The 26,581-nt window shown below is 50.5% G+C and overlaps 1 protein-coding gene across 3 annotated transcripts; it reads left to right on the top strand.

Moving 5' to 3' along the window:
• Nucleotides 1-1,207: 1,207 nt before the first annotated feature.
• EXOC3L4 (exocyst complex component 3 like 4) lies at nucleotides 1,208-26,563 on the top strand. 3 transcript variants are annotated; one of them, XM_082760453.1, is made up of 12 exons: nucleotides 1,208-1,569; nucleotides 3,000-3,396; nucleotides 6,989-7,634; nucleotides 9,863-9,980; nucleotides 11,220-11,345; nucleotides 12,417-12,517; nucleotides 14,078-14,173; nucleotides 16,039-16,153; nucleotides 17,413-17,535; nucleotides 18,169-18,321; nucleotides 18,916-19,037; nucleotides 20,745-26,563. In XM_082760453.1, the coding sequence occupies exons 2-12, from the start codon at nucleotides 3,045-3,047 to the stop codon at nucleotides 20,908-20,910; spliced, it is 2,118 nt and encodes a 705-aa protein (XP_082616579.1). In that variant the 5' UTR covers nucleotides 1,208-1,569; nucleotides 3,000-3,044; the 3' UTR covers nucleotides 20,911-26,563. The 3 variants fall into 3 exon arrangements, with proteins under 3 accessions (XP_082616579.1, XP_082616581.1, XP_082616580.1); XM_082760455.1 differs by lacking the exon at nucleotides 1,208-1,569 and adding an exon at nucleotides 2,608-2,842; XM_082760454.1 differs by lacking the exon at nucleotides 1,208-1,569 and adding an exon at nucleotides 2,608-2,904.
• The last annotated feature ends 18 nt before the right edge of the window (nucleotides 26,564-26,581 follow it).

Below are 26,581 nucleotides of genomic sequence, written 5' to 3'. Positions count from 1 at the left end.
TATAGCACTACCCAGCTTCACCATGTCATCAAACTTCATGACAATGAGCACTTTTTTTTCTTTCTTTGAAGCCCCTTCCTGCCACAGGTAGACCTCGAGACTTCTTTTTTTTTTTTAAAGAAAATGACCCCTCACAGATAGCTTGAGGGTTATGACCCTTCAGCAAAATCGAAGGAAAATGGCAAACAACTCCATAACACTGTAAATTTTTAAAATCTCATGAGCTTCTGGGGCAGACTCGGAGTCAGTGCTGCCCTGAGGGCATGCCCAAGAGCAGCCAGCAGTGGTCAGAGCATCGCAGAGAGCCATGGGGAGCAGGATGACCTAAACCAAGTCTGCTGATCTCCCCGGGGCTGGGTTCAGCAGCAGCCCTGCAGGTCCTGCAGCTGGATGTGTTCTGGAGTAGCTGGCAGCTCCTGGGGAGGTCCTGCCCCTCAAACAGGCGCTGCACGCTGGTGGGAGCAAAGCTGCCTATGCAAAGCAGCACCCTGTAGGTGCCTGGAGGGGGAAGAAATCACCAACCCGGATGGAAAGCTGTTTGGACTCTGTGTCAGAAGGGGCTTTCCACACCTGGGCATGCACTGTTCAAACAGCTGCCTCCCTTTGTCCCTGTTGTCACCGTGCCAGAGCAGAAGTGTCGCCCCTCGCAGCTTTCCCCAGCGCAGCAGGGGACCGAGCACCTCCTGCTTCAACCAGACTTTGAAGGGGCTGGGGACAAAAAGCTCAGTGCTGGGCTGTGTGGATGAGGTTTGATGGTCACCTCCACCCCTCGGTGGCAAGCCCTGAGGCTGTTTAATGCAGCTGAAAACCCCAGACACCCTCACGTCCTTGTTGCGCCACGTTGCGCTCCCTCTGACGTGCCCAAACACTGCCGGGAAGGAAGAACCAGTGCCAGCATCCCCATGGAAATAAGTGCCCACGGCAAGGTAGGAGCAGGAGGGTGGATGTGGAAATGTATAACCACGGGTCACAGCACTCCCGGTCTCTCACCCACTCCTGTCAATCATTACTTGGGGCTGGCTGTGACCTCCAGAAATGGGGCAGAACGAGGAGAAACAGGCAGCTGTGCCCACGCACCAGCTTCTGAGCCCTTGTACCCAAACCCCGCAGGGCTTCACCCCACTGAAGGCAGGGCCAGGGGCTGGATTCCTGCTCCCCCCTACCCCGTTCAATCCCTGTTTCACCTTCAGCACAGAGGCTGCCTCTCCATCCCCACCCCTTGGGTAAATATTAACCCTGGAGAATTTTTACCTTCTTTTCTTTTTAATTCCTATCTAATGAAAGTGAAAGAGTGAAAGCCCGAGGCTCTCCCTGGAAGCAGGCAGGTGAAGCTGACGGAGGTGCTGGGCAGGAAGGGCCGGGACCCCCTACCACCCGCAGGAGCCCTTCTGCAGAGGGCAGAGCCCGATGGAGAGAGGCGCCGTGCCCGCAGCGAGCCCACCGGCCACGCAGGCGGATGGAGGCAGATGAGCTCGCCCTGACAGCCAGCCCCACGTCCCCTGCGCAGAGCTGCTCGCCAGTCCCGTGGACCACATCCAGGTTATCCCAGCGGAGAGGATCGGTGCCGGGGTGTGTTTCCTTCCCTTCCCCTGCCCGCGGGTTTGCTCCAGGTCCTGCTGCCCTGTCTCCCTGCCCCTTCCACCATGATGCGGGGTGTGAGCCAGGAATTGTTCCCTTCCCGCTGAACCCCCGGGAACGGGGTACACCCCCTCCTTCTCTTCTTCCCTTCCCCTGACCAAATATTTCCTCCGAAAAAAGATCAAGGCAGGGTCTGAGCCCCACTGTGCCAGGAGCTCAGCCCACCCACGGGAAGATGCAGACCTTGCAGCTCATAACCTGGGCAATAATTGCGCACGAGGGAGAGGAAATCTGGCCAGGCTAGGATCAGGGAGGGCTGAGAAGTATTTTCAGAGTCCCAGCAGGTCTGTTCTCTGTAATCGTATTTCAATCTCTGGCTCCTGTGAGCTTGACAGACCTGAGACAGGCCAGGGTGACCTCAAAGAATAGCTGCTTCTAATGATTTAAACTGATTGCCTGAGTCTGCTCTGGGAGAAAGTGGCTTTTACCATCCTCAGACCTGCAGTGCACAACGTCCCCGTGGCCTGGCCGTGCTGGCAGTGACCTGGTGGCAGATGGGGATGGAAAGGAGGGCACAGCCTCTCCCACCGCCCCTTTCCAGGCAGCCCTCAGCAGGCAGAGAGGAGCTGGTCTCTGTGCTGCAGGGTGGGAGCCAAGCAAGTGCAGGGGTGCCACTGCTGCCCGGGAGCACTGGCAGGGGTATTGCTGCTGAGATCTGGATGCCCTGGGCTCCTGGAGGCACAGCACCCCACATCACCCCCCTCAGCTCAAGCAGGAGCTCGGTTGAGACACCCAGCCTCAGCACCACATGAGGCAGATGAGTGATGTGAACCTTTAGGGCATCATAAAGCCTGCCGTGCTGTAACCATGACAATCTGGGGAGGCCAGCTTGCGGTGGTTGGGATGGAAGGGGCAGGAGCAGAGAGGAGAGATCTGCTCAGCCCCCTTCCCCTGGGCACCCCCAGCAGCAGCCACCTGGGGCTGCAGCAGGGCAGGGGCAGTGGCACAGCCCACACTCGCTCCATCCACGTCAGAAAGTGGGAATTACCCTCAGGTAATTCCTGTAAAGACTACAGGGCTGGAAATCCACCTGGAGAAAGGGAAGTGAGAACATGCCTTGTTACCAGCTGAAATGGTGTGCCCGGCAGATTTCATCCTTGGCATTCAGTGATTTCTTGGTGCTGGAGGAATAGCTGCCACGTGCCTGACCTAAGGAGTTAGCTGGAGCCTTGCAGGGCTACGTGCAGGCCAGCATGTGCACCATGTAGGTAGAAAGGCTGTTTTGGTGGTGACAGGCTAGAACCGCTTTCTCTGTCCTTGGATTAGGTACGGACCAGATTTTCCAGTCCAGGACCAGCTTTGGAAACACTGCAAGGCCACAAGGATCCTCTCATCTCACCCTGTGGTTTTGTTTATTTCAGGGACTACTGTCGACCTTTTTGGAAAACCTGCTGTTGAAAGACAAGATGAGTATAAAAATGAAACTGAGTCCAACAACAGTGGCCTCAGAACCAGCCTCTCCAACAAAGAGTGAAGGGAAGGAGATGGAGGTCGCTTCAGAACTGGACAGCCCGACTTTGCATGGCGAGAACATAGGACTCCTTGAAAGAGGTCTTAAAACAATGCTAAGCATCCGGAAATCCAAGCGAAGCCTGAAGAAAGAGAAAGAACAGGAAGGCACTGGCACTTTGAGGAAAAAAAGACTTTCTTTTCTGTCCTCCAAGAGCAATGAAGAGAACAAAACCACGGTCCCTAATGATTTGGAGGAGGTTGTTGATACAATAGAAACGGAGCCCATTGAAGGAAAGCCTCTTTCAGGTAAGAAGCAAAATATATATAACCTTCAAGCAACTAACACTTTGCAAGCCTTGGGCTCTACAGAGATGCTAAAGAAAGAGGTACCCCATTATGGGGTAGGGATAACCATTTCCCCTTGCACAAACTCATCGGGGCAGGTCACCTGCAGCCTGCACTGTGCTGTGATAACCTTACCAACCACCTTTGTAGGATCAGTGCACCGACCCAGTGGTTCATGTGTCAGTGGCCATAGCACACACCACACATATCAGTCACCAATCTGCCGAGCACGGTTTGGGAACTGCTTGTCTGACAGCATCTACAAGCACAGTGTGGGCTCTTCCTACACTGTTGCCTGTGTTGCACTTTTGGATAATTTCTGCTCGGCAGCTCTCAGACTGATGATCCCCAGCCTGCACTCGATTGGTTTCTACAAGGCTTTGATAAATAGTCCCATTAAGTAAAGTCCTAAAATAAAATATTTGGATGAGAGGCACATGTGGCTGGCAATGAGAAATGCAGTGAGTCAGCCACATTCGCAGACCCCAGTTTTTTTCACTCTTGCTGAATGCAGAGCAATTCAGAAACAAGTGTTATTGTTGGTTAGTCCATTTGGGGCTGGGAGGAAAGGCTCCTTCCTCCGTGGTGGGGAAAAAGGTGGTTTGGATATGGTCTGGGCTGGCACCTCCACCTTGGTTCTCAATCTTACAGCCTTGCAAGGGGACTTCCACAGAGGTTTTTGCTCCCTTATGCTGACTTTCCATCTATTCTCACAACTGTGGTGCTGCAAGTATGTGCTTGGTTTGTTTTCCCCAGGCTGGTTTCTCTTACACATTTTGTCAGCATTATATAGAGAGGTCTTGGTCAAATTTTAATTCCCCAAGTGTGGATAGACTGCAATGACTTTTATCTTTTGCACTGTTCTCTTCCACATTTCCAAGGCAGAAATACAACAGCACTTCCAGGAGATGGACTGAGGTGGGTCAACGTAGTTTGACCTTTCCTCAGCTTAAATTTCTAGAAATAAATTCTTGTCCCGCTACATCAGATGCCATGGGTATCAGCAAGAAGGACTGAAGCTGTCTCACTGCTATAGCGTGCTCTGCAGTGCTATGGAGTTATTTACTGCTATGCTCTGATACACTGTGAGGCTGGTGAGCTGGATCTGAGCCCATGCCATAAGCTGCGCCAGTCTGTTCCCAAAGGGTCACAGAGGAGGTGTTACAGGAAATGTTACCCAGCTAAAACCCTTTTCAAGTCCTGCAATCCACAAGTTGAGGAATTGCACAAATAAGACCCGTCCTGTGCCCAATAACTCATGATTAGCCTGGACTGGAGCAGCTCTGTCAGAAGCGCATCCCATCCTGAGATAAATATGGCAAGTGATGGAGACTCCACCATGTGCACCATTAAGCTGCATAATGGTTAATTGCCTTTCAATTGTCTTCCTCCAATTACCAGCTGGCTGATCTTGTATTGCTAAATTAAAGATCCATTTAGCACCCAACATCACCTCCCTGAATAATTATCCTAGATGGTGATTAAATGGTGTTTTCTCACTTTGATAAACAGAACAAAATGTATTCCTCTAGTCTCTCTCTGCAAGAACTTGTGCAAACACAGGTTTTATATTAATTTATATAGAAGAGACTAAGTTAATTGGCACAATCTTCCTTCCTTCTGAGTCCAGAAGCTGCTGGAGCTCCATACAGGCACTCAAAGCTCCATGTACTGTAGGCAGCAGTTGGGTTATTCGGCATGTTCTGTCTTCATGCAGATAGCTCCACACTGTGCAGGTTATTTGGTGCATTTGGTGTAAAATCTGTGTGTAGAAAAGCCCTGGAGCATAAATCATGGATTAAGAGCCAGTCCTTCATCTCTTCTGTGAGTGCTCTTCAGTTTCTCCATCTCACTTTATATGAGTGCACAGCAAAAGCAGTGGCCACACATGCCTAAATAACAGCCTTTCCCTCCTCCTCTCTAAAATTTGCCTTGTGTCCAATATCTCAGTGGGATCTCCTGTGCAGAGCACCTGTTACGATGTTGGAGGTGGTGTGGGCTTCCCAAGGCCTCTCAGCAGTGCTCTTGGGTCTCCCCAGCCCACGGCCAGCACCCCTTGCATTGCTGGCAGATAGGTCGTGGCTCTTGCTCCGTCAAGGTTTTGAAAAATAAATGGAAAACCCAAAAGCCCTCAGGCACTTTGGGGGAAACAGTATTTGATGTTTTTCCTCCAGCCTCAGCCAACACCAGCCAGCACTGGTGGCAGCTTCCAAAAGCCAAAGAGATGTGGAAAAGCCAGGTGAGACCTGAGCTGCAGGAGGACAAACCCACATGTTGGGGTGCCCCTCTCAATGCACACAGCCTCCCCAGGCAGCCAGGGACAGCAGTGCTCACCTCCAGGGAAACAAATGCTGCTGGTGGGAGGCGGAGGAGGCCTATCCCTGGCCAGGTTCCCCCTGCACCTCTCCAGGAGGGCGATCTCCACATACCAGGTGTACTCTGCTGTTTCTCATCTCCTCCTGCTGGCTCCCCTGGAGCTGCATTGCTGCCACTCCTCGGGCTTCCTAGGGCACAGACTGCTTTTCTGTTCCCACCTCTCCCTCTTCCTTCTTTCCAGGCCCTCCCACAGCCCCTTTATGCCATGCTCACTGCTACTCCAGGCAAGGATGTGCCTGGGCAGCATCCCAGTGACCCTTCTCCCTCTCTGCTCAGAGGGTTATTGCAGGTTTCAAAAACCACAGAGCTGAGATTGTGGCTTCTGGCCCTCTGATCCCGCTTTTTTTTGAGTGGCTGAAGACCACAGGTATTGATAGAATATCTAAATGTCTGGAAAGGGTAAGGGGCATCTCTCAGAAGCTGTCTGCTGTGTAATGCACAGTCTGGAAAAGGCAGTGAGCCGCAGATGGGCCGGTCTCTGGCTTGTTACCTCAGTCCCTGTGTCTCAGGGAGTCCTCGCAATGCAAATCACGAGCGACAAGCTCTGCAGGATGTGTTAGCATTTCGCTCAGCTCTCAGAAATGCAGGAGGCAGTTTAGCCATGATGTCAGTCGGGGATGTCTCTCAGGAAAACCTAAATATTGTGGGAGACACAAAATCAGGACAGGAGGGGAGCCCGGGGTTAGCCCAAGGTTAGATCTTAACTGGGATATTCCCAAAATATCAGGAGCTTCCCCCACGACAGGGCCTTGATATGCTGGGAAACAAGGGTGCCTCTGCTAGCAGCATTACTGGGAGGTCATATCAAGAACTGTCCCCGCTGCCAGTCCCACTTTGGCTCCAAATCAGCAGAGGGGCAGAGCCCGAGGCGGTCTTACACAACCCGAGATCACAGTGCCCCCTGTGCAGCCTTGTTAGCCACTGCTTGGGGTTCTCCTGCAGGGCTATGATCCATTTTTTTGGCATTTCCCGTGTCTGAAAACAGTGTTTTAGAGATATGGCCCTGACTGTGCAGTCTCTGTGAAGTGATTCTTTCCTCTCAAGGAGGGAGCAGCCCCACATGCACCACTGGGATCTGGTTACCCAGAGCAGTCCTATGGGATATCCCGTCCTGCTAGTCACCTGCCCATCACCTAACACCTGCCTTTCCTGACCCCTTTCCCCCTTCTTTCTGCAGTAATGGAGATAAACGAACTCATTCAGAAGCAGAAACTTCTGGAAGCATTTGCAAGCATCAAGTACATGGAAGACGAGACGATAGCTGAGCGGGATGCGGACAAATACAAGGACAACCCCCAGGAGTTTGTGAGGAAAACCAAGGACGTGGATTTGCTTTACAACTCCATCAAGGACATGATCCAGTCCATCGTGGTGGGAACACTGGAGCATCCCACCGTCGAGGAGGCCACGTTGTCCTCGCTGGTGACTCTAATTGCCCGTGAGGAGGCCGCGCACCCCAACGCGGGCAGTGCTCCGGGGTCGGACTTGCTCGGCTCCCCCAGAAGGTGGAGGGAGGAGTGGAGGGAAGCTATCAACGAGAGCGCCAGAAAGAGAGTCCTGAGGGTACCCCTGGCCTCGAAGGAAGAAGAGAGTTCCTGGCTTGACATCCACTTGTGTTTCCTCCAGAAACACCTGAGTGAAGACTTGCTGAAGATCAAGCTGTCGGTAAAAAAGTGCTACCCAGAGGAGTACCAGGTGTGTGACATCTACGTGGAGGCTTTCCACAAGGCCATCGCCTCGCACTTGCAGGATCTCTCCCAGCGGGTGCTGGAGTTCAATGAGCTTTACTCCTTGCTGGACTGGGTGGCCAACACCTACCGCAGGTAAGCTGCTGCCGTCACCTCCCCGGAGAGCAGCAGGGCAGCGGAGCTGCTTCAAACCCACGTAGCTGCTTTCAGTTCCCCGAGCAAGCAGAGAGATAATCGCTTATACAGTAGAAGCAGATAACTGATCTACCAAAGACGGGGACAAAGGTTTGTGGATAAAATGCTCGCTGCTTTTCGCAGAGCTCAGTTTCCCTGCTCCCCCCTCCCTCTCCAGTTCGCTGCTCTCACTGAGCAGGAAGCTCCCCCTTGCAGCTCTGAAAAACCTCCTCCCTTTCTGGTAATGTTTTGCCACGTCCAGCAGCTGCTCAGTGACTTTTCCAGGCACAGGGAGGGACCTGTGGGGGAGCTCTGCCTTCTTCCTGTTTAATTAAAAGCGTGATGCATTTGGAAGCAATCCACTTCACCCCTGTGCTCAGGGGTCATGTTCATCTTGAGGAGGTGCCAAGATATCAGTGTGGGGAATTAGATACATTCAAACAAAGGCCGTGGCTCAGATGTGTCTGCTATTTGAATGGGAGGTCCATGATTTTGGGACCTCTTAAAGGTCTCTGTACTTCAGTGGTGACTAAACTATTCCAGAAGCTGCGTAGACATCAAACACCATCCTTATGGCACCCTGGATTTGTGGGATAAAGGCAGGAATACTTTACAAGAGCAGTAAAAGCTGTGCTGTTGGGCACTGCCTCCTTTTAAAGCCGGAGGAGATATCTAGGACAGGTACCCACAAAAGGTCATGGCATTGCATGCCCTCAGTTGCTCACTGGCACAGATCTCAGCCCATCACCCCAGCCTCAAAGAGTCACTGAGTAAAACCCAACAGGAACACACAGCGTGGTGGGGAGGAGGAGAGAGAGGCACCATCCACAGGAGACAAGTCTGTTAATAACTTCCTAAGTGCAGCCATGTCGGAGCAAAGTCATGTTATTTGCTCCTAAAACCCCATTTATGATGTGTGACCCCTTCAGCAGCAGGGCACTGGCTGAGCAGCACTATGGCAGGATCACTATGGGAACAACCCCTGCAGGAGTGGGGGGAAGAAAAGAGCATCAGCAGCCAGGTTCTGCACCCCAGAAAAGTGCCCTCATCCTATTTTTCCGTCTTGCTGTGAAAAGGCTTGTTGAGAGCTTGCAGCAGTTTTGGGTACTGCTTGCAATCACCTTGCTGTGTTGGATGGCTTCCATTTCAGTTTCTCATGCTAAAAGAACACCATCCTCTTTCGGGGCCCATCCCAAAACAGGATAAATTGCCTGGCCCAAGCCCGTTATTGTTACAATTCAAACAAATGGAAAAAAAAAAAAAGGCTATGGGAACCCTTTTTGGTGGTCAGGCAAGTGAGCAGGCAGTGTATAGGGCACTGCCTTTGCAGCTCTCTTTTTTTTGCTAACCAGCTGACTTCTTGCAATTTATGCCCCACATTAATTGAATTCCTTCTTTCTCCCCACATTCATCACAGCGATAGACGCAAAGCCTCTGTGGCCCACTGGCAGGTTGCAGGGGCAGCACTTTTGGCTATAGGGGCTCGTAGCAGGCTCCTTGCCATGCAGGCAGGAAGGCAGGCACTGCCTCCTGCTCATCAGCTGGCCCTGCTGACGCCAAACAAGATGAAAGCAAGCGGCCGAGCCACGTGCCAGCTGGGCACACTTTGCACTCAGAAACCAGAGCTCAATGTCCACCCACCACCACCTTACAGGGAGGACACGTGATGCTGAGATTGCCCACGTCCCGGGCATGTGAGGGCTTTCCAGAGGCTGCCCTTTGCCACCAGCCCTGCTCTGCCATCTCCCCTTGGTTTGGGTCACACAGGGGGAAAAACGATGGGCTGGTGTCTGCTGTGATGGGACCCCGGGGACATCAGCCACAGCACACAGCACACTGCTGCAGGAATCACCCCGAAAGGCACTGCACAAGCTCATAGTCAAATGAATCAGCTTCATGTTGTTTATTTTAAAAAAAGTAAATTCTCATAGCACTGTTCGTGTCCAAACAACTCAGAAGTCTCATGATTTCTAAGGTGGGCTGGAACCTTAGATCATTTTGATTTTGAATAATTAGGATTTTGAACGGTGAGGAAAGATTTTCTTGTTAAAGCTTGAAAACAAGCATCACAATTTAAGCTCTAAGTATATTTCTCACGGCTTAATAATTACGCAGCTCATGCCCCATGAATATTCCATCGGTTTACTCACGCTCTGAGGCAGCGTCATTTGTTCATTTAATCTTTCCAGTGAACTCTTTCTTGGTCACCCTGATCTCAAACCAGAAGTTAAGACAGAAAACCTGTCCCTGCTGCTCACACCGGCGGACTGGGACAGGCTGAAAAATGACTACATCACCTCTGTGAAGGTAAGGTTTGAGACCTTGTCCTCACGGGCCTCTCAGGAGGACCGTGTATGTTGTGTCCTGGCAGCACCACACAGAGAAACCTTTAATCAAAAGCAGAAAAAGTCCTTGAGACCAATGCTAGGACCAAAGCAGGCCACCTAAATGTTAGGGCAGAGCCTGGATGATGGCAGGCACGCAGGTCCAATGTGACGGTACCAGACCCACAATGCAAGTTCATGGTTGTGCTTCATCAGATAAAAATCATTGCAAAGCCAGAGATAAATGAATGCTAGCTGCTGCTTTTACAGCCTGTGAGCTCCCCCAGCACTGCTGAACCACAAGGGGTGCTACAGGCAACTCTGGGCACCTTGCCACCAGGAGATGTCCAGCACCTTCTCAGAAGCTTCTTGGTGGGCTCAGACATTTTCTTGCAAACCATTCCTGAAATGGTTTTCATTCCAGAAATTTCTCCAGGTGAGCTCAAGGTACCCAGATAAATTAGATCAATATTGTTCCACGGTGCTGGCAAGGACTGTTTCATTTCAGCAGCAACAGCACCGAGTTATCAGCCAGGGCTGACCACTTAAAAAAGCACTGTGTAGCCAGAAAGGACCGGGCTGATCGTTTGTCCTGACCTTGTGCACAGCACATGCTGGAGGAGGACTTTGCAACGAGCAGTAAAACAGCTGACTGAGCTGCAGCTATGGCAGGCAGTCTGTGTTTGGCCAAGAAAATACCACTGCCCTAAGTAAATGATCTGGAGGATCACATATCTTTCCTGCGGAGGGATAGCACGCATTTCCCTGCCAGGGGAGCTGTTGCCCCTCAGTTTGGAAGTACCCCGTGCCCGGGGTTTTTCTTCCCTGTTTTTCCAGAGCAGATTGACAGGATCTGGAGCAAGACCTTTGACTCCACTTATCTTTTTGCCCTGCACATGTGCATCTCACGTGTGCCAGTTAAGCACAACGTCATTATGCCAGCTCTGCACTTACAGCTTTGGATGAGAAAAGGTGCTGGGGGCCCTCATTTGCCTCCTGCAAAAGCAGGCATGGGGGGAAAGAGGGAGGGAGAAGCCCTGGATGAGCACAGGCTCGGGACAGCCTTGCACCATGTCGGTCCCCTCCGTCACCACTGCCCTGGTGGGGGACGGGGTCCTGTGAGCCCTCGGCTCTGCCCATCCCCACATCCCCACTGGCTGCTTCACCCATGCTTGGCTTTATCTCCTGAGCTGCATGCTTTCTTCCTACGTTTAACACTTAGGGGAAAATCAAGAGCTATTTCGGAAACATCCTGACACTGGAGGTGACGGAGAAGTGGGAGAAGGAGGTTCACCCAGAGGTGGAGGACAACCTGTACCACTCCTCGCTCTCCTTCGACATACAAACGGTACTTGGCGAGCTCGGACAGGGCTCTGGGTGTGCTGAGGCTCCCGGGGAACAGAGCCAGTGCCCCCCAGCACTGCCTCCTGCTGTAACGTGTGCGAGTCACGCGCCCGCAGAATGCATTGCAGCCCAAAACGCCGCTTATTACAGCTCCTAGCTCTACGGCTTGCCTCCTAGCTGCAAATTAAACCCGCTGTCAATTGTGTCAGCAGCATAATAGGCAGCTGATTTGAAAGTTCTTAAACCTCTTTGATTGGGAAGAAGAAAAGAGGGGGCAAAGGAAGGTGGAAAGAAAAGGGTTGGTAGAAAAGCCCCTGCACTGAAAGGGCGACTTTGTCCCGGGGCCGCGGCAGCCGTGCAGGGGCTGTAGGCAGTGACAGCCACTCCAATTTAAACAGCACGAAAAAACAAAAGCTCCTGCTAGCGTTAGGGACCACGGGGTAATAAATCCAGGAGGGGCTGGGATTCATTCTCCTTGCTTTTCAAAGGGTTGAGTCATTTCAATTAAATAATACCTTAAAATAAAGACAGAGAGTGAAAGAGAAAGAACGAAAGCCAGCAAGAAAATGAAAGACTTTTGCCTGTTGCCGTGACTCATTTCCACAGCAGACTGATGCACGCTGTTAGGTCACCAGGAAGGCAGCTCGGAGCTGGGTCAGAGGGAGAAAAATGCTCAGAAAGCACCCGAGCAGGGCCACAGCCCAGCTCCAGAGAGGCAGGAGAGCTGTTTCAAGGGGGATTAGGAAGAGCTGGAGCAGCGAGCGGGCACAGCCTGGCTCCCCTGGGTGCTGTGCTGGGGTTTGGTCCCTGCTGCAACCCCCCCAAAAGGATCCAGGCGGCACTGGGGAGCTGCAGCCCGCACACAAAAAAGTTTGTGCCTCTCGGCCCATTATGGATTATTATTTTTGAAACTACCAAGGGATAATGAAAACCGCCTGGCACCAAGTCGGCTGCTTTCCCCTCTCTTAGGCTGGCTGTTAACATTTTTATTAATCAAAGCTGCACGAGATCCTTGCAAGGGATGTCCCTTCCGTGCCTGTGCCATTCATTGGAACTTCTTCTTGCCCTTTTCTAGATCATTGGGGAGCACATGAAGATTTCTGGAGCCATCAGCAAAAGCCTGAAAGCAAAAACACTGGAGCTGTGCCTGGCAGAATTGCACGAATTCATACCAAGGTCATCACCTCTCTGGGCAGTGCATTCCTTTCAAATGAGTACCAGATTGGTAAAAAATAATAATAATAATAATAAAGGTCCATGCACTGGGCCAAATGCTGGCACAGAGCAGGCATGGGCCCGTTCCTAGGAGAAATAGAGATCACAATAAGCCCAGTAATGGGCAAGCTGCAAAACAACTGGGAGGGGAGTCATAAACAGACCAAGATGGGACTCTTGTGAGTCCCAAAATCTGAGGCCAGAGCTTCAGCCTGGAAAGGGAGCATGGTCCCACCTACCCAGGACCCTTGCCACATTGGACATGAGTGTAATCCCCAAGTTATGGCCCTGGGGATGCTCCCAGGGAAGGTTTTGTCTGGCAGATGAAGCCACACCATCCCCTTGGCACAGCTATGGGGTAGAGACTGGGTGTTTTGGGGAGGGCTGCAGCCGCTCACCGGAGCGGAGAAGAAAGGACGTTCAGCATGAATCAACTCCAAGCGAGCCTAAAAATAATTCTGCATTAACCTTTGGAGTTTCACACCTCCGGCAGGCGCTGAGTGGGTAGTTTGCTAATAGACGCTTTGCCAGAGCGCGTGTGGGGGAGACCAAGCGCTGCCTGCTTCAATCATGAACCTGGGGCATGGCAAGTTTTCAAAATATGCTAAAGGCAAGGCTTCCCCTTTTAAACCCTCATTGCCCAGCCATCTCAACTTGTCTCTGGTACCTTGACTGAGCAGGGCAGTTCAAACCAGCTGTTTGGCTTTGAAGTCTGCCTGCTTTTTTAGAAGAAACGCAGTGCTTACTGACGTTCCTTTCCTTTTCTTTATTTTTTTTTTTCTTTTTAACAAAATTGATGTAAAGTGCAAGCTGGGGCAGCAAAGGCTCCCAGATGAAAGGGTCACTAAAACCGAAGCTTTTCCTTAAACAAATGCAAGCAGCAAGTGCTAAGGTTGCTCCGAGCAGGTTGCATTGAACTGCCAAAGAAACGGAGCCATGGTGAACCCACACTAATCCTGCCCCAGCCCCCTGCACGTTGTGGGCACCTGGCTGTGGACCGGCTGCCAAAGCCCTAACAGCTGTGGGATGCAGAAAGCAGATCCCCAGCACAGCGTGCTGAGATTAAAGGGGGGCAATGCAGGCGTGCTGCCTTGTTCATGTTCAGCTCCTGTTGGAAAGGATGCTCAGGAGGGCACAGTTTACACAGCCCCAAAAAGGACAGAGAAAGGATGAGGCAGATTGACCTGCATATCCCAGCTGCAGAGATCCCCTCAGAGTGACGAAAAGTCAGGAATTTCACCCAGGAGCTCTCATGTGCAGAGATCCTTGGAATCGCTCCAAATCTGCACTGCTTACACATTCAGGCAAGCGTACCCCAAACCAGTAATTATCTGCTATGTATTCCCCTCTCCTGCACTCGCATGTTAAGACAACCGAACAAAAAATGTCCGCATACGCAGAGGAGAGAGATGGGGCCAGCAAGGAGCGTGTGCTGACAGCCCGTGCACACCCAGCACACGCACTCCTCGCCTGGCTCAGCCCCGTTCCCCGAGGATAACATCCCTTGTGTGTCTCCTGCAGGTTCGGGGAGGAGTTCATGGAGTGGAATGCAGCCCACGACAGCCCCGTGTTCGTGCCCTACTTCGCTGCCTACACCAACAGCTTCCACCACCTGGTGTAAGTCCTCCGTCCCCCCATCATGTAGCCAGGGCATCATAGGGCGATGAAGGACCAAGCGATGCCCCCAGGGGATGGGGTCAGCAGAAAAGGGTGTCCTTGGGGTACCGTAGGGATGAGCTGGAGCTACAGCAGGGGTGCAGGCGGATCAGGGGGACGTGCCCACATCTTGGCTAAGAGCAGGGCAGAGCCCCTGTGTCAGCCTCGGGGTGCCGCAGCTTTATGGCCTGGCTGTCCGGCCCCATCAGCACAGGGTGCAGCGCCTCTCGCCCTTGCTTCACCTCACGGGGGGGATGTTCCCTAAGAGATGCAGGCACAGCTCCTTCGGGCGTGGAGGCAGAGCAGGGATTCCCGATGCTTGCCTGTTCGGCTCAGTTTCAGCATTTTATCCTCAGAGGAGGATGTCGGGGGGACAGATTGGGTTTGATTTTTTTTATATTCTTGAGTTTAGCAGCTTAGCCCCAGCAAGGCACCCTGAGGCTGGAGGAGCCCCCCGGCTGCCCGCAGTACGGCCGGCCGGCTCCAGGCGGCGCCCAGCCTCCAGCCCTGCCTCCCCCGGCCCCTGGGATGGGATGGGATGGGATGGGATGGGATGGGATGGGATGGGATGGGATGGGAGATGTGGTGTCCGGGGCCGGCAGGTGACGGGCTGGCTTCATGCCTGCATCAGGGGCAGTGCGGGTGAGGAGACACCAGGTTGTAGGGAGGATATAAAATTCAGGGGCTCAGCACCAGCACAGCTTCAGTGACAGAGCTGAGCACCACCCTGGGGAGAGGGGTTTGCTGTTAATTTTTTTTGTAGTCAGCTTTTCAGCTGGGAGAGGGCCAGGCCATTTCTCTGCAGGGTGGGAACAGATTTGAGTGTCTGAACATCCCTCATCTGCGTGGTGCTTCCCGGTGAAATGCTCTCTCATCATCAGCTTTTCCTTTTCCTCAGGAAAGGTGATACAGGGTAGGGGTTTCCCGATAAAGCTCTTCTATATCTGTTTCTCAAAACCCAAAGCTTCATGAAAAAGCATTAGTGGAAGTGGCACCGGGAAGGACCCCTGGAAACACAAGCTCCAGCCTGGGCCGTGTGTGCCCCAGCACAGCAGGAACCGGGGCACAAATGCTCAGCCTCTGGGTCCTCAGAGAAGGGGGCTCCCATCCCCTCAGTTTGGCTGGTTTTCCATGCAAACTCCTGCATGGAAGGACCCAATGCAGAGGATCGTGAGCAGTTTGTCAGGGCCGCCTCAGTTCCCATGGACCGTGTTACAGCAGGGCAACGATGTAAAGTGATGAGAAAGGCAGGGCCTCACCGTGAACCTAGAGCCAACGCATATCACTGCAGATCTCATTTACCTCTCAGAACTTGTGCCTTCTTCCTCATTAGACACCATGAAACCTCCCAGAACGACACGCTTTCCCTCAAAACCTCCACAGGTTTCGCCCCCCGTAATTCCCCGTCCCAGCCCCTGCAGTCACGGCATGGGCTGAGTCAGCCTGGCCCCGCACGGGGAGCTCGGCCGCTCTGCCACCAGGACCCTTGGTGCTTGCTCAGGTAGCTGGAGATCATTTATCAGAAGTGTTGCTCAAGTGAAAGGGAAAAGGCCCGAGCGATGGCTCAGCATGTTTGAATGACTTTCATCTGATGAGGAAACAGGTGATTTTCAAGTACAGTTCCCCATTTGTGATTAATTTTCAGATTGTGCAAAAAGATACATTATTCTGACCCATTAAGTGTTTCCAAGAGGAAGTGCAGGAGTTACGAAAGTTACAAAAAAATGCCGAAGATGCTGATCTGATTAAAAGGCTTAAGGCAATGTAATGGGTTGTAATGGGTTATACTTTAACACTGAAGCCCTGGCGTTTCTCATTCTCTTTAGGTCAGGCTTGGAAACAGTGTTTAAAGTCAACACTGAGGAACTGCAAAAGATCTTGGCTTCTCTGACAAAGAACTTCAGAAACATGTTTCTAAATAAATTGAGAACAAAAACACAGGTAAGAGGATCTCAGCCCCACTATTCCCCCTACATAAGGAGTATGTGCGGAAGCTGAGGGCCTTTGCCCTTTCCTTGTCTGTCCAACTGGACCTCATTGTGCAGCAAACGATGCTAGGGTCTCTCCAAAATGTGTCATGCCTGACTTGTACAAATCCTGCTTTATCCAGAGTAACCCTTCCAGTACCCTGGGAGCTTTTCATTATGACCATATATATTTGTTCAGTACAAGAGCAACCAAAAGAAAAGGGTGTTCAGTGGCTTTCAGCTTTTGGGGCAAAGCAGAGTGGGAACTTCACCCATAGTAGAGCACCGGGGAAGTCAGCTGGGCAACACCAATGGGGCATCTTTCCTTCTATCAAGACATCTGGATTTGTCAGGACTTCAGATTTGTTATCATGCTCTGTTATCAACCTCTGCCTATAAGCTCTATCACGGCCTCTTCAGACAGGCCAGGCTATTTTCTGGCTGGGGTGATTTTTCCAGTCAGTTTCCATGGTGAAGAAAAAGATAATTCTTTCACTGTCAAGATGATGGAGCTCTGGTTTCTGCTGCTCTGGGCTAACTCGTGTTAAAAGGCCTAAAATGCAAGGTGCTGCGATGCAGTTTGTGCCTGTCGGGTGCTGTAGATGGGGCTTTCTGCTCTCAGCTAGCCAGGGGTCTGCTGGCTCTAGCTGGAATAACAAGAGAGATTGGGGAAATTAAGCCTTTAGTGCCACCACTTCCCACTCATCTTAATTCACTTTCTGAAACACCAAGCATAACTTTCAGAAACCAAGGCAGTCACACATCAAGAGCCATCCTCTGACTGCAGATAAGCCTGTCTGGCCAAGGGGACTTTCCAGTGACTGCAGGGTTTATGTCGGAGCCCTAGGGACAGGCAAGAAAGGGGACAAGCCAAGACATTGAGCAAGAGAGCTGCTGTGAGAACGGAGAGTGCCAGGGCACTTCTGAGCAGCCTTTCAGCAGGCTGGGAGCACAGCAGGAGGGCACGAGTTGGGAAATAATTGGGAAGGAGAGTGCCAGCAGGAGGTCTGAAGACAGAGATCCTGAGAGCTAAGTGGAGAAAAGTACAAAGGGGATATGCCAGGGAAGGGGTATTTTGAACTTGGCCCACTGGGGACTTTCCGGATGCCACCAGAAGCCCCTAGCAGCCGTGGCTCACTGTGGAGGCACGTTAACTCTGGGGCAAGGGCATCATCGTACATCAGCTAATCTGAATATTCCTGGTAACGTCAGCAAGCTGATGTTTTCTTTCAGCCACTCCTCAAGAAAATCCTGACCAAGGACTGGATTTTGGCAACGGAAAAGCCGGACTCACTGGCTGCAGCGGTCTCGCAGTTCTCCAAGCACCTGCAGCACACAAGGCAGCCCCTGGGGCAGGTACTGGCTCATCCCACACCGGGCACAGTGATGCTGGGGGGGTCCTGATTTCTCTTGCAGGCTGTGGTCCAACCTGCAGCCTTCTTCCCAGCAGCAGGGGCTGCTTAGAGCTGTGGGAACTGCTGATACGGGGCATTTTGGCGATCAACGTTCATGTGAGAATGTGCAATATCTTTCCTTTCTATGGTTTAAATATGGGAACTGATTTTTTTAAAGAGGAACAAAAAACATTGGTGAATATTAGCACTGAGCACTGTAACTCCATGGCTTATATGTCTTCATATGTTCCTTTCACATCTATGTGGTTGTGAAATGGATGTAACAACAGCTCTACATTTAAAATCTACAAGCATCATCCAAAACTACTTTTAAAACCATCCAAAATATCTCTCATTGCTACAGAGGAGCCAAATTACCAACACGTAATCATACTCTTTTGTAGTGAAGAGTATTTTCATGGCATTCCCATGGGCACTGCCTTAGCTTTCAGCCAAGGGCAGGGCTGTGAGCATCTTCTGTATCCCCTCAGCTGCTGCTGAAAGACCCGAAGGTTCCCCTGCCCTCTCTCATTGCCATGACCTTGCACAGAAACCACGGAAAAAAAAACCATGAGGTTTGGTTTTCTTTAAACAGGAGCTTCTACGTCATGTTCATAAGTACGTGGTGAGGGAATACATTGTGCAGGTGATCAAGCCCAGGAGGAAGATGAACAGGGAGACACGGCAGCAAGTTAGCGAAAGGATGAGCCAGGAAGCCAAAATCCTTAATAAAGTGTTCATTGACCAGGTACGTCAGCTCTCTCCTGGCATCCTCTGCCTGCCCCTTTCTCAGAGGCACCATGTCCCTGCTTGCCCCCAGGCAACCAAGACACCAAGACATCAAGCTCTCATGGAGGGCAAGCCCCACGAAATGTAAAAGAGCTTAAACCAGAGCAAACAAGGTGGTCGCTGCAGGTCAGCACTGTGGACTTCCATCCTGGAGGTGACTCTGAGCTTAGCTCACAGATCTCAAAGCTTTGCACAGGCTGGTCCTTGTGCTGTGGGACCAGACTCATTCTGTGGCACCTTGTTCGTGTTCCCTTGGCCATGGGGTGCCACTTGGGTAGCTCGTTGGGGTGACACCAGTGAGAGTCCATTGCAGCACAGCCTGCATACAGGAGAGTGATGGGGAGAAGTTTGTGGCTCTTTGCAAGGTTTGTGGCTAGGCAACATCAGGCTGGGATTTTTGGGGAAGCCAAAGTTGAATTTATTGGGTTTTGCAGAAAGTCAAGTGTCTGGGGCTGTTAAATCCCACTGGGGTGGTTTCCTGGCCAAGGTAGGTCCCTCTCAGTGGTGACAAAGGCGTTCTCACCCATGTCCCCTTGCATCTCCTTACTTACAGGGCTCTGACTCCGACTGGCTCCTTCCTGCCTTACATCACATCGCCAATATCATTGGGGAGAAGAAAAAAGACAGGATCAAGGAGCACGTCAAGGAACTGAGCCAGGATTACCCAGACATCAGGTAGGAGAAATGGTGGCAGCCAGAGCTGCATGCAGCAGCCAAGAGCCGGGCTCCATCCCAAATAGTGGCTGCTCACCCCGTACCTCGGCCAAGCTCCTCAGCATCTCTCTCCTGCTGTAGAACTAATTAGAAACCAAGCTGCCAGCAAAAGGGAGAGTCACATGTTATTTTTCTTTCTGGTGGCTGTATCCCTTCTCTTTTTTCCCGTCTGATAGATCTTATAATACACACAAGTTCCCTCAGCACCTTTTCATTTTACCATCCCAAATGAATTTTGCTGCACTCTAAAATCTCCAGGTTGCTTTTGGCAGCATTTGTGCAGCTCGCCAATTTGCTGCAAATGGTTTGTCTCCTGTTCCCAGACCTCCAAGTGATCTAGACATTGACACAGTTCATCTGCAGGTCCTGAAAAGGGCTCAACGCAACCACTAACTTTTGGAATAAACTGCAAATTCTTTCTTTTGTACTTTCCATTTGCTGTTCCAAAGCAGCATCTGCAAAATGTAATACTTCTGGAAAAGATAACAAACTCACTAGCACTGTGCATGGATGGGCAGCGGCATATCAGAAGTTACCTCCTCTTCCACAGCTCTTTTAGCAGCCATTGAGAAGGATTATTATAGCTAGAAAGAAAATCCATTTCAACAGAGTCATTTCAGAAAAAGAGCCAAAGTGCTTGTACTGGGTTACGCCATTCCTGATGGATAATGTTTACGCAATCATTTTAAACCATAAATTTAACAGATTGCTCAAAACACTGAAGTGGACCCTCAAATATTCAGAAAAAAAAAAAAAAAAAAAAAAAAAAAAAAAAAAAAAAGACATTACATTTATTTCACTCTCCCCAAAACTGAGGGTCAACATTTTTCACAGATAGATTCAACCTGAATGGATCAGGTATGCCTTGAGCTTATCTGAGTGGGGATATTCAGGGAGAGGACTTGAAATAGAAACCAAGTAATTTCCTTGGTGAGCACACCTGTTCTACAGATGCCTTAATGCTGGTGGCCCGAGTATGCTGATGGAGGAGGCAGTGCCTGTTCTGGGAAGGATGGGAAGGTAAATGAGGGCTGGTCAGAATTAGCTATTTGAAAATAACTTTCCTGGTGGAAAAGCCATTTACAGGCTTGTGATTTGTGGTACTTTTTCATCATTAGCTTTAGAGCCATGACAGGTTTTAAGGCTCGTCCTCTTGGTTGATTTATTTCCTGGCTTTCCGTTATTGAGCAATTATATTTGTAACAATTAAATTTGGAAAACTGGGCAGAACCAGCCTGACCTTCCTGTTTGTGCCTTTGTTAATTCTTCCCCTGAGCTCTTGAAAAGGTTTCTGATTCCGTGTGTACTGAGCTTACTGGAACAGGGTATGTTTCCAGACTCACTTTCCTAGCTGTAATCTAATTAATGCTTGTCAGCTTCCTAAATATTAGCACTTCTATTGCTTAACTCAAAATAATGATTAAATAAAAGGTCTGCAGCCTCCTGGGAATGCTTTCAAAAGACGTCACGTGTGGGAGGAGACAGAGGAGGAAATTCCCCTGAGCACCAGAGGATGCAGACCTCATCCTGAGGGTCCTGGTGGCACCTTACTTGGTCCCCCAGCAGGGCGAGGGGACACCTCCCTGGCGCTTTGCCATGGCACGGTGGTCACTGGACTCTGAGGTGGCTTTGTCCTCAGGGCTGAGAGTCTTTGCTTGGTTTCTGCAGGAAGGAGCACATCTTGGCCATCCTCATGCTGCGGGGCCTGGGGTACACCAGGAGAGCGGCGATTTTTCGGCAGAGCTTTCACCGCGCGCCTGAGTGCCCTGACAGCAGGGGTGAAAACACACTCTTCGATGAAATCGACGTGTCGGCAGTCATCAGCTGCTTCTGAAACACGGACAGCACAGCAGCTAGCATCCTCCCTTCTCCTATGCTGCGTCTTCAGCATGATCCTGAAGCTGCTATCCCTCCTTGCTCTGCAAACGCAATGTTTGAACCGCTGTGGGAAAAGTGCCCTGGGTTCAGAAACCAAAGGACATGGATGCTCCAAGAACCTGACCTCCTGCAAGGGCAGCACTGTCCACCCCACACTCAATATACGGATATTACTGTTAGGAGACTTGTCTGGTCCAATTTTGGGTCTCTTTTTGGAGAAGAGGAGAGAACCAAAAGGAGTTCACGCCGGGCTATATTAAGGCTTGGCCTGCGTGACGCCTAATTACACAGCAGCATGAGAGCAGCAGCCTCCTTCGTAATTAGTGTCCCTGAGCAACCCAGGAGCAGGGCTCGGGCAGGAATGTGGTAGCACCCAAACCTTACATCCTGCCCTGTGAACAAGCTGCCCACGCTGGCGTGACGTGAGGTGGGTGACGTTGTGACCTGACACCACACACCTCAGCCTGCCCGAGGAGCACAGCCTTAGAGGGTGACCAGGCCCCGAGGGCTGAGACACGCAGTGCGTGGAGCACTGAGCTCCAGGATGGGCCCCGTGGTGTTTCAGCAGATTCTCCTCACTGCAAATCTTGTGTTGGACCCAAGACACATTCATGCCATCACTCCCTCCCTGTGTGGGCAAACATGTCCGGATCAGACATGCTATGTGGAGCAAGGCTGTGAGTCCTCCTTGCCCCGGGGTAAAAAGGGCCACCCTGTCCTTAGCCTGTTTTCTTGCAGGTTCAAATGTATTTTATCAAATCTGGTACAATCTGACTGCGGTATGAACTTTACGTGAGGTGGACAGGAACAGTGCTACAGACAGGATCCTTCCTGGCATGGACCAGCATCACCCCTCTGAACAGGGTGCACCGACACCGATTTATTCTGCGAAGGACTCAAAGCATTACACGCAGTGTCTGCAGGGTAGAATGAAAGAAACAGCCAGAAGCCTACAGCCATACAAATCTGATTTCATTTAATCCAATTTGTCCTTTAGGTTGCCTTCTGCAGGACTTAATCCAAGACTCTGTACGGAGACATGTTTACGATCTATCAATTAATGTGATAAATGTGGACAGGGCATAGCCTTGAGCACTAATTTGTCTGCTGCAGACACTGGGAGATTAGATCACCAGTGCTGAACCTCTTTCTTTCCCCTTGCTCCTGTTTTCACCTGAATCAACTTCAGCCCATGCGAGCAGCAGGCCTGGTAACAAGCCAAGAGTGTGCTCTGATGGGTAAGAGGGTAAGAGATTCAGAGTGCACCTTTAATTGCAATCATCCCTTGAAAGAAAAAAAATAATAATAATAGTACAAGGCAGACTTGCTAACTTTGCAGGAAAGATGAGGTGTTTTTCTAAAGATGGCTTTGAAAATTGGGTATTAATTGTGGGTCTGAGGCAGGAAGTCCTGGGAGGAAGTTTCTGCCCTTCATCATTTTTTTTACATAGCTCATGATGATTCCTGCAAATCCTCAGCTTTGGGACTCTGTTTTTGCTATGGAGGAGGAGAACTGGTACATCATTTGTAGAAGTGATATATCATATCCTGGAAGATATGCAGAGCCCTTCTGTTGACAAGTGTCATCTGTCCATAGCTTCAGAGAAAATCTTCCTGGCAGGAGAGAGCCAGGGAAGAAAGCCCTTTGCAGAGGACATCTAGAGATGATTTGTCCATCAGAAATTTCCCTCTGTCCTGTGTGCCTCTCTGGTCCAAGCACCTCTGGGTCAAGACAGCTGGGGCACAGAAACGTTCTCAAGGGCATTGGGTGTACACAAGATTTTCAACCTTCTTTTTTTACTGGAGGTCTTTCCACAAAGCTATTGCATTTCTCAGAAGCCAGCTGCTGGCCCTGGGATTAGCTCAGGAACTCATCTCTTGTTTTCTAATAAAGGCAAGTTGCAACCCTGAAGTCTCAGAGGAAAGCCAGGCACTGTGACCTGCACTTTGTCACTGCCTTTCCTGGGACACTTCTGATGAGCAAGCCGCAGGAGCACAGCCTGCTTCCTGCATGCATTAAACCTGCCAAAGGCTAAACCTGGGTGAGCCCATGGTTTGGTTTGGTTTGGTTCTGCCCTGTCCCCAAGAGCCATGCAAAAGGAACGGGAGCTGCTGGGTGGACAGGGGGTGATATCCAGGCAGGAGGATGCTCGGTCTGGTCTACGCTTTCTGAAATAAGCTGCTGCTATCTAGCCCTGTTCTGCAAAGCATCCCTTTTTCATTAGGACCATATTTCACATTCCAATAAAACAGAAGAAAGGCCTCCTGGAGCTTTTATTACGAAATACATTGCTCTTGTATGAAAATGCCAAGGAGCTCAGTTGTTACCCTGCTCACTCCCTCTGTTTGTGGTTGCCCTGTGTTTTCCCCATCAGTTCTCTCCTCACCCCAGTAGGCAGCTGCATTCCCTGCCCCGGGAGACACAGCTCGCTCCAGCCCTGTATGTGCCCAAGGTGAAAAAGTCTTCCTCAAAAGCATCAGAAGACACAATCTCTGTCCAGGTTTAGCTTCTCAGGATATCACGCAGCATTTCAGGCAGAGATCTGGCACACTCACAGCCCTGTGTGGGTAGTGACAAATATTTTTGTTTGGGAGCTCTTTTGTAATACTGTTTGTTTCTGGTTTGGGGTGAAAAGCAATGCCTTCAGTCCTCTCTGTCCCGGGCACCAGAGCCAGCAGCCAGGGTGGCCATCAGGCTGTGGCTTGTCACAGGCCAGCCTCTGCAAGGCCAGGCTGGGAAAGTCCGGCTCCTGCCAAGCAAGGAGGGAATAAACCAAGATAACATGGTGAAAGGTAACGCCTCAACATATTCCAGCAATGCCCTTCGGTGCAGCAGCACCGTGATGTTTAGCTCCCCGCAGCGTGGTGGTGCCTTTTGGCAAGGAGCTCAGCTGGGTTAATATATTCAGGATGAGCATTGAGAGGTGGATTGCCCCTCCACATGCAGGGAAATGGGACCCAACACCTCCCAGCAAACATGACTGGGAAGAAAGTCACTTATCTCAGGGGTAAGTGAAAAGTAAAGTTGTATAAGTTTTAGACTTAATGACTTTGGAAATTCTGTATCTCGGTTCTCCAAAGCACTGGTGTTTGACAAATATTTATCTTGTATGTTTTGCAAATTTCTCCAGGAAATCTTGTTATGGATGGATTCACTGCTGCTAAGCCAGTCACTTGGGTCCCCCGTACTGGTGTGACTAACCACACGGTCTGAGCAGGCTCAGCAGCACCCTGCTCAGCACCACTGTGCACTTCCATCCCTCAGGACATTTTCAGGCAATGCTGCTAACGATGACACAAAATTAGCACTGGGGCTGGCCCACCTCTCCCCCCAAAAGTACCAGAGATCAGTCAGATTGCTGTAGCATTTAAAGTACGAGACAGTATTGGGAAAAAGTCAAGACTGATGTAAACCAATGTGTGGTAAAAATGAGTTATGTTTTAAGGAATGACAAAAATTCATAAAGAAAAAAATCCTCTAATCCTATGGCCACATGACTGTGACTACTTGCCGAAGGATACTGAACAAACGTGAACTTTGATGCCCTGTATTAAACTCTGTTGAAGAGAGCACTGCAAGTACCCGCTGATAGGCTTCCAATGCAGCACTGGATGTTTATATTCATAAATTCATGTGAATTCATTCAAATGTGCTATCTCAGAAAATGAATTAAAAGAACAAAAGCAGGAAACCCCCAGAAAAAAATAAAAAAATCCGGTGTAGTATTTCACCACCTGGGTACATGTCAGTTCTCTGGGGGTGGGCAGCTGCCATGAGCTCCATCACAGGATGAGGGGTCATGCCTGGATTCCCAGGACTGCAGGGAGACTGGCATGGAGGGAGAAAGAACTGCCTTTGTGTGAACAGCATTACACAATTACAGATAGAGCAAATCAAGCCTGAAGGCAGAAAAGGGTATTTATGTGACCTGCCGAGCCATCCCCTGGCTGCTCACAGCCCCTGGAAGGGCTTTGGCTGGGAGAAAAATGCTGGTCATGAGCAGAAAGCCAAGAGAACTGCATCTGCAGGGAAACACAGGGTTGCTTAATGCTCGTAGAGCAGGGGACTTCAACTTTCATCAGTCTATGGACTAAAAAAGTGCTTTCAGGAAAGGCAGAGGACAAACAATCTTCCAATCAGTTAAAAAAATGACTGCAAAAGGGAAGGAAGAAGCTCCCTCCATTTTCTGTGGGGATCAGACGTGGAGAAAGGACTTTGTGCTACAGCAAAGGAGATCCAGTTAGAGGCACCAAAAGCGCTGCTGAGAGGCTGAGGCCAGTGTGGCATCACTGGAACTGGTGGCACTTAGCAGCCGTCGAGGCAGATTTCTGAGAGACGAGCCCCATCCCCACCTTGCTATAGCCTCCTTTAAGGCAATCATGAAGTACGGTAAGGTCTTCATGGCCTTGGGCCTCCTCTTCTCCAGACTAAACAACCCCAGTTCCCTCAGCCGCTCCTCACAGGACTTGTGGTCCAGGCCCTTCACCAGCTTCGTAGCCCTGCTCTTGGCATGCTCCAGGGCCTCAATGTCCTTCTTGTAGTGAGGGCCCAAAGCTGAACACAGTGCTCGAGGTGTGGCCTCATCGTGGGTCATAGCACATGGTGAACAAGAGCAAGGCCTCTCACATGCATGTATCAAGCAGTTTTTTCTGCTGAAGTTTATCATGGGTAATCTAAGGAAAAACAAAGTTGCCAGAACAGTCTGGCATCCTGAGCAAGGGACAAAACGACAGGGATCATCTCCGAGGGAGGAAGCTCATGACATCCATAATAATTTTTCCAAAACCTGGTAAAAAATACTTCCTGGAGGACCTGTGTTGTGAACAGAAGGTGCCTGAGCAGATTTCATGGAATTAATCATCATTAGGAGGAGCAAGGCCAAAAAAATACATGGCTTTTGTCTCCAAAAGCACGTCACTTACACATATAGACCATCCGCTTCCCTGAGTACAGTGCAAGAACACCTTACACGCGCTTTCATCCGGAGAGCCCTTCAAACCAACAGGCCTTGGGCCCTTCAAAGCACGAGCAAAAGCCCTCGATGCCTCTTTCCCTCAGTGATCTCAAGGCTGAATCCATGCAGTGCTCTTGCTAAGCAGCTGTTAGTCACCCTGCGAAACAAAGACAGGATGATGCATGTGCTGCCTTCAGCAAGACGCACGGGGAGCAGGAACAGTCCAAAGGCCAGGCTCAATTTGTCTGCTATAAAAAGTATTTTATTTTTTTCCCCAGCAAACTCCATCAAGAAGCAACAGCTCCTACAGATTTGGAAGCCTGCAGCTACCCCAGTCCTACAAGTGGATGCACAGCCTGGTGGCATTACATCCCTGCAGCTGTTTTACTCAGGGAAAATAAATTTATTTTATTTTATTTTATTTTAAACCAAGTTACTTTTGCTCATTTATTCACTATCATGGTGACATAGCCCCCACTGCACAGTCCCACCATGGTGTTTCAGGGGGAGGAGGCTGCTGCTTGCCTCCCCTCTTTGAATTTGAACCCTCAGCTTTTGGCCCTGACCCTCAGTTCTGGTGTTCCTGATTTCCATGTAAATGACTTTTACGAGTGATTAAATACTGAAACAACTCAAGGTTGTGTTTCTTGAGCAGAGTAATTAAAGGAAAAA

The sequence above is a fragment of the Aythya marila genome, assembly GCF_965140915.1.
Source record: "Aythya marila genome assembly, chromosome: 5".
NCBI lineage: Eukaryota > Metazoa > Chordata > Aves > Anseriformes > Anatidae > Aythya > Aythya marila.
This window is presented reverse-complemented; position numbering and strand designations above follow the sequence as displayed.

What these genes read in the sequence shown, in the direction of transcription:
- EXOC3L4 (XM_082760453.1), top strand. Translation starts at nt 3,045, where the DNA reads ATGAGTATAAAAATGAAACTGAGTCCAACAACAGTGGCCTCAGAACCA. An exon ending in TGAAGGAAAGCCTCTTTCAG is followed by an intron (nt 3,397 to 6,988) that starts GTAAGAAGCAAA and finishes TTCTTTCTGCAG; the next exon opens with TAATGGAGATAAACGAACTC. An exon ending in GTGGCCAACACCTACCGCAG is followed by an intron (nt 7,635 to 9,862) that starts GTAAGCTGCTGC and finishes TAATCTTTCCAG; the next exon opens with TGAACTCTTTCTTGGTCACC.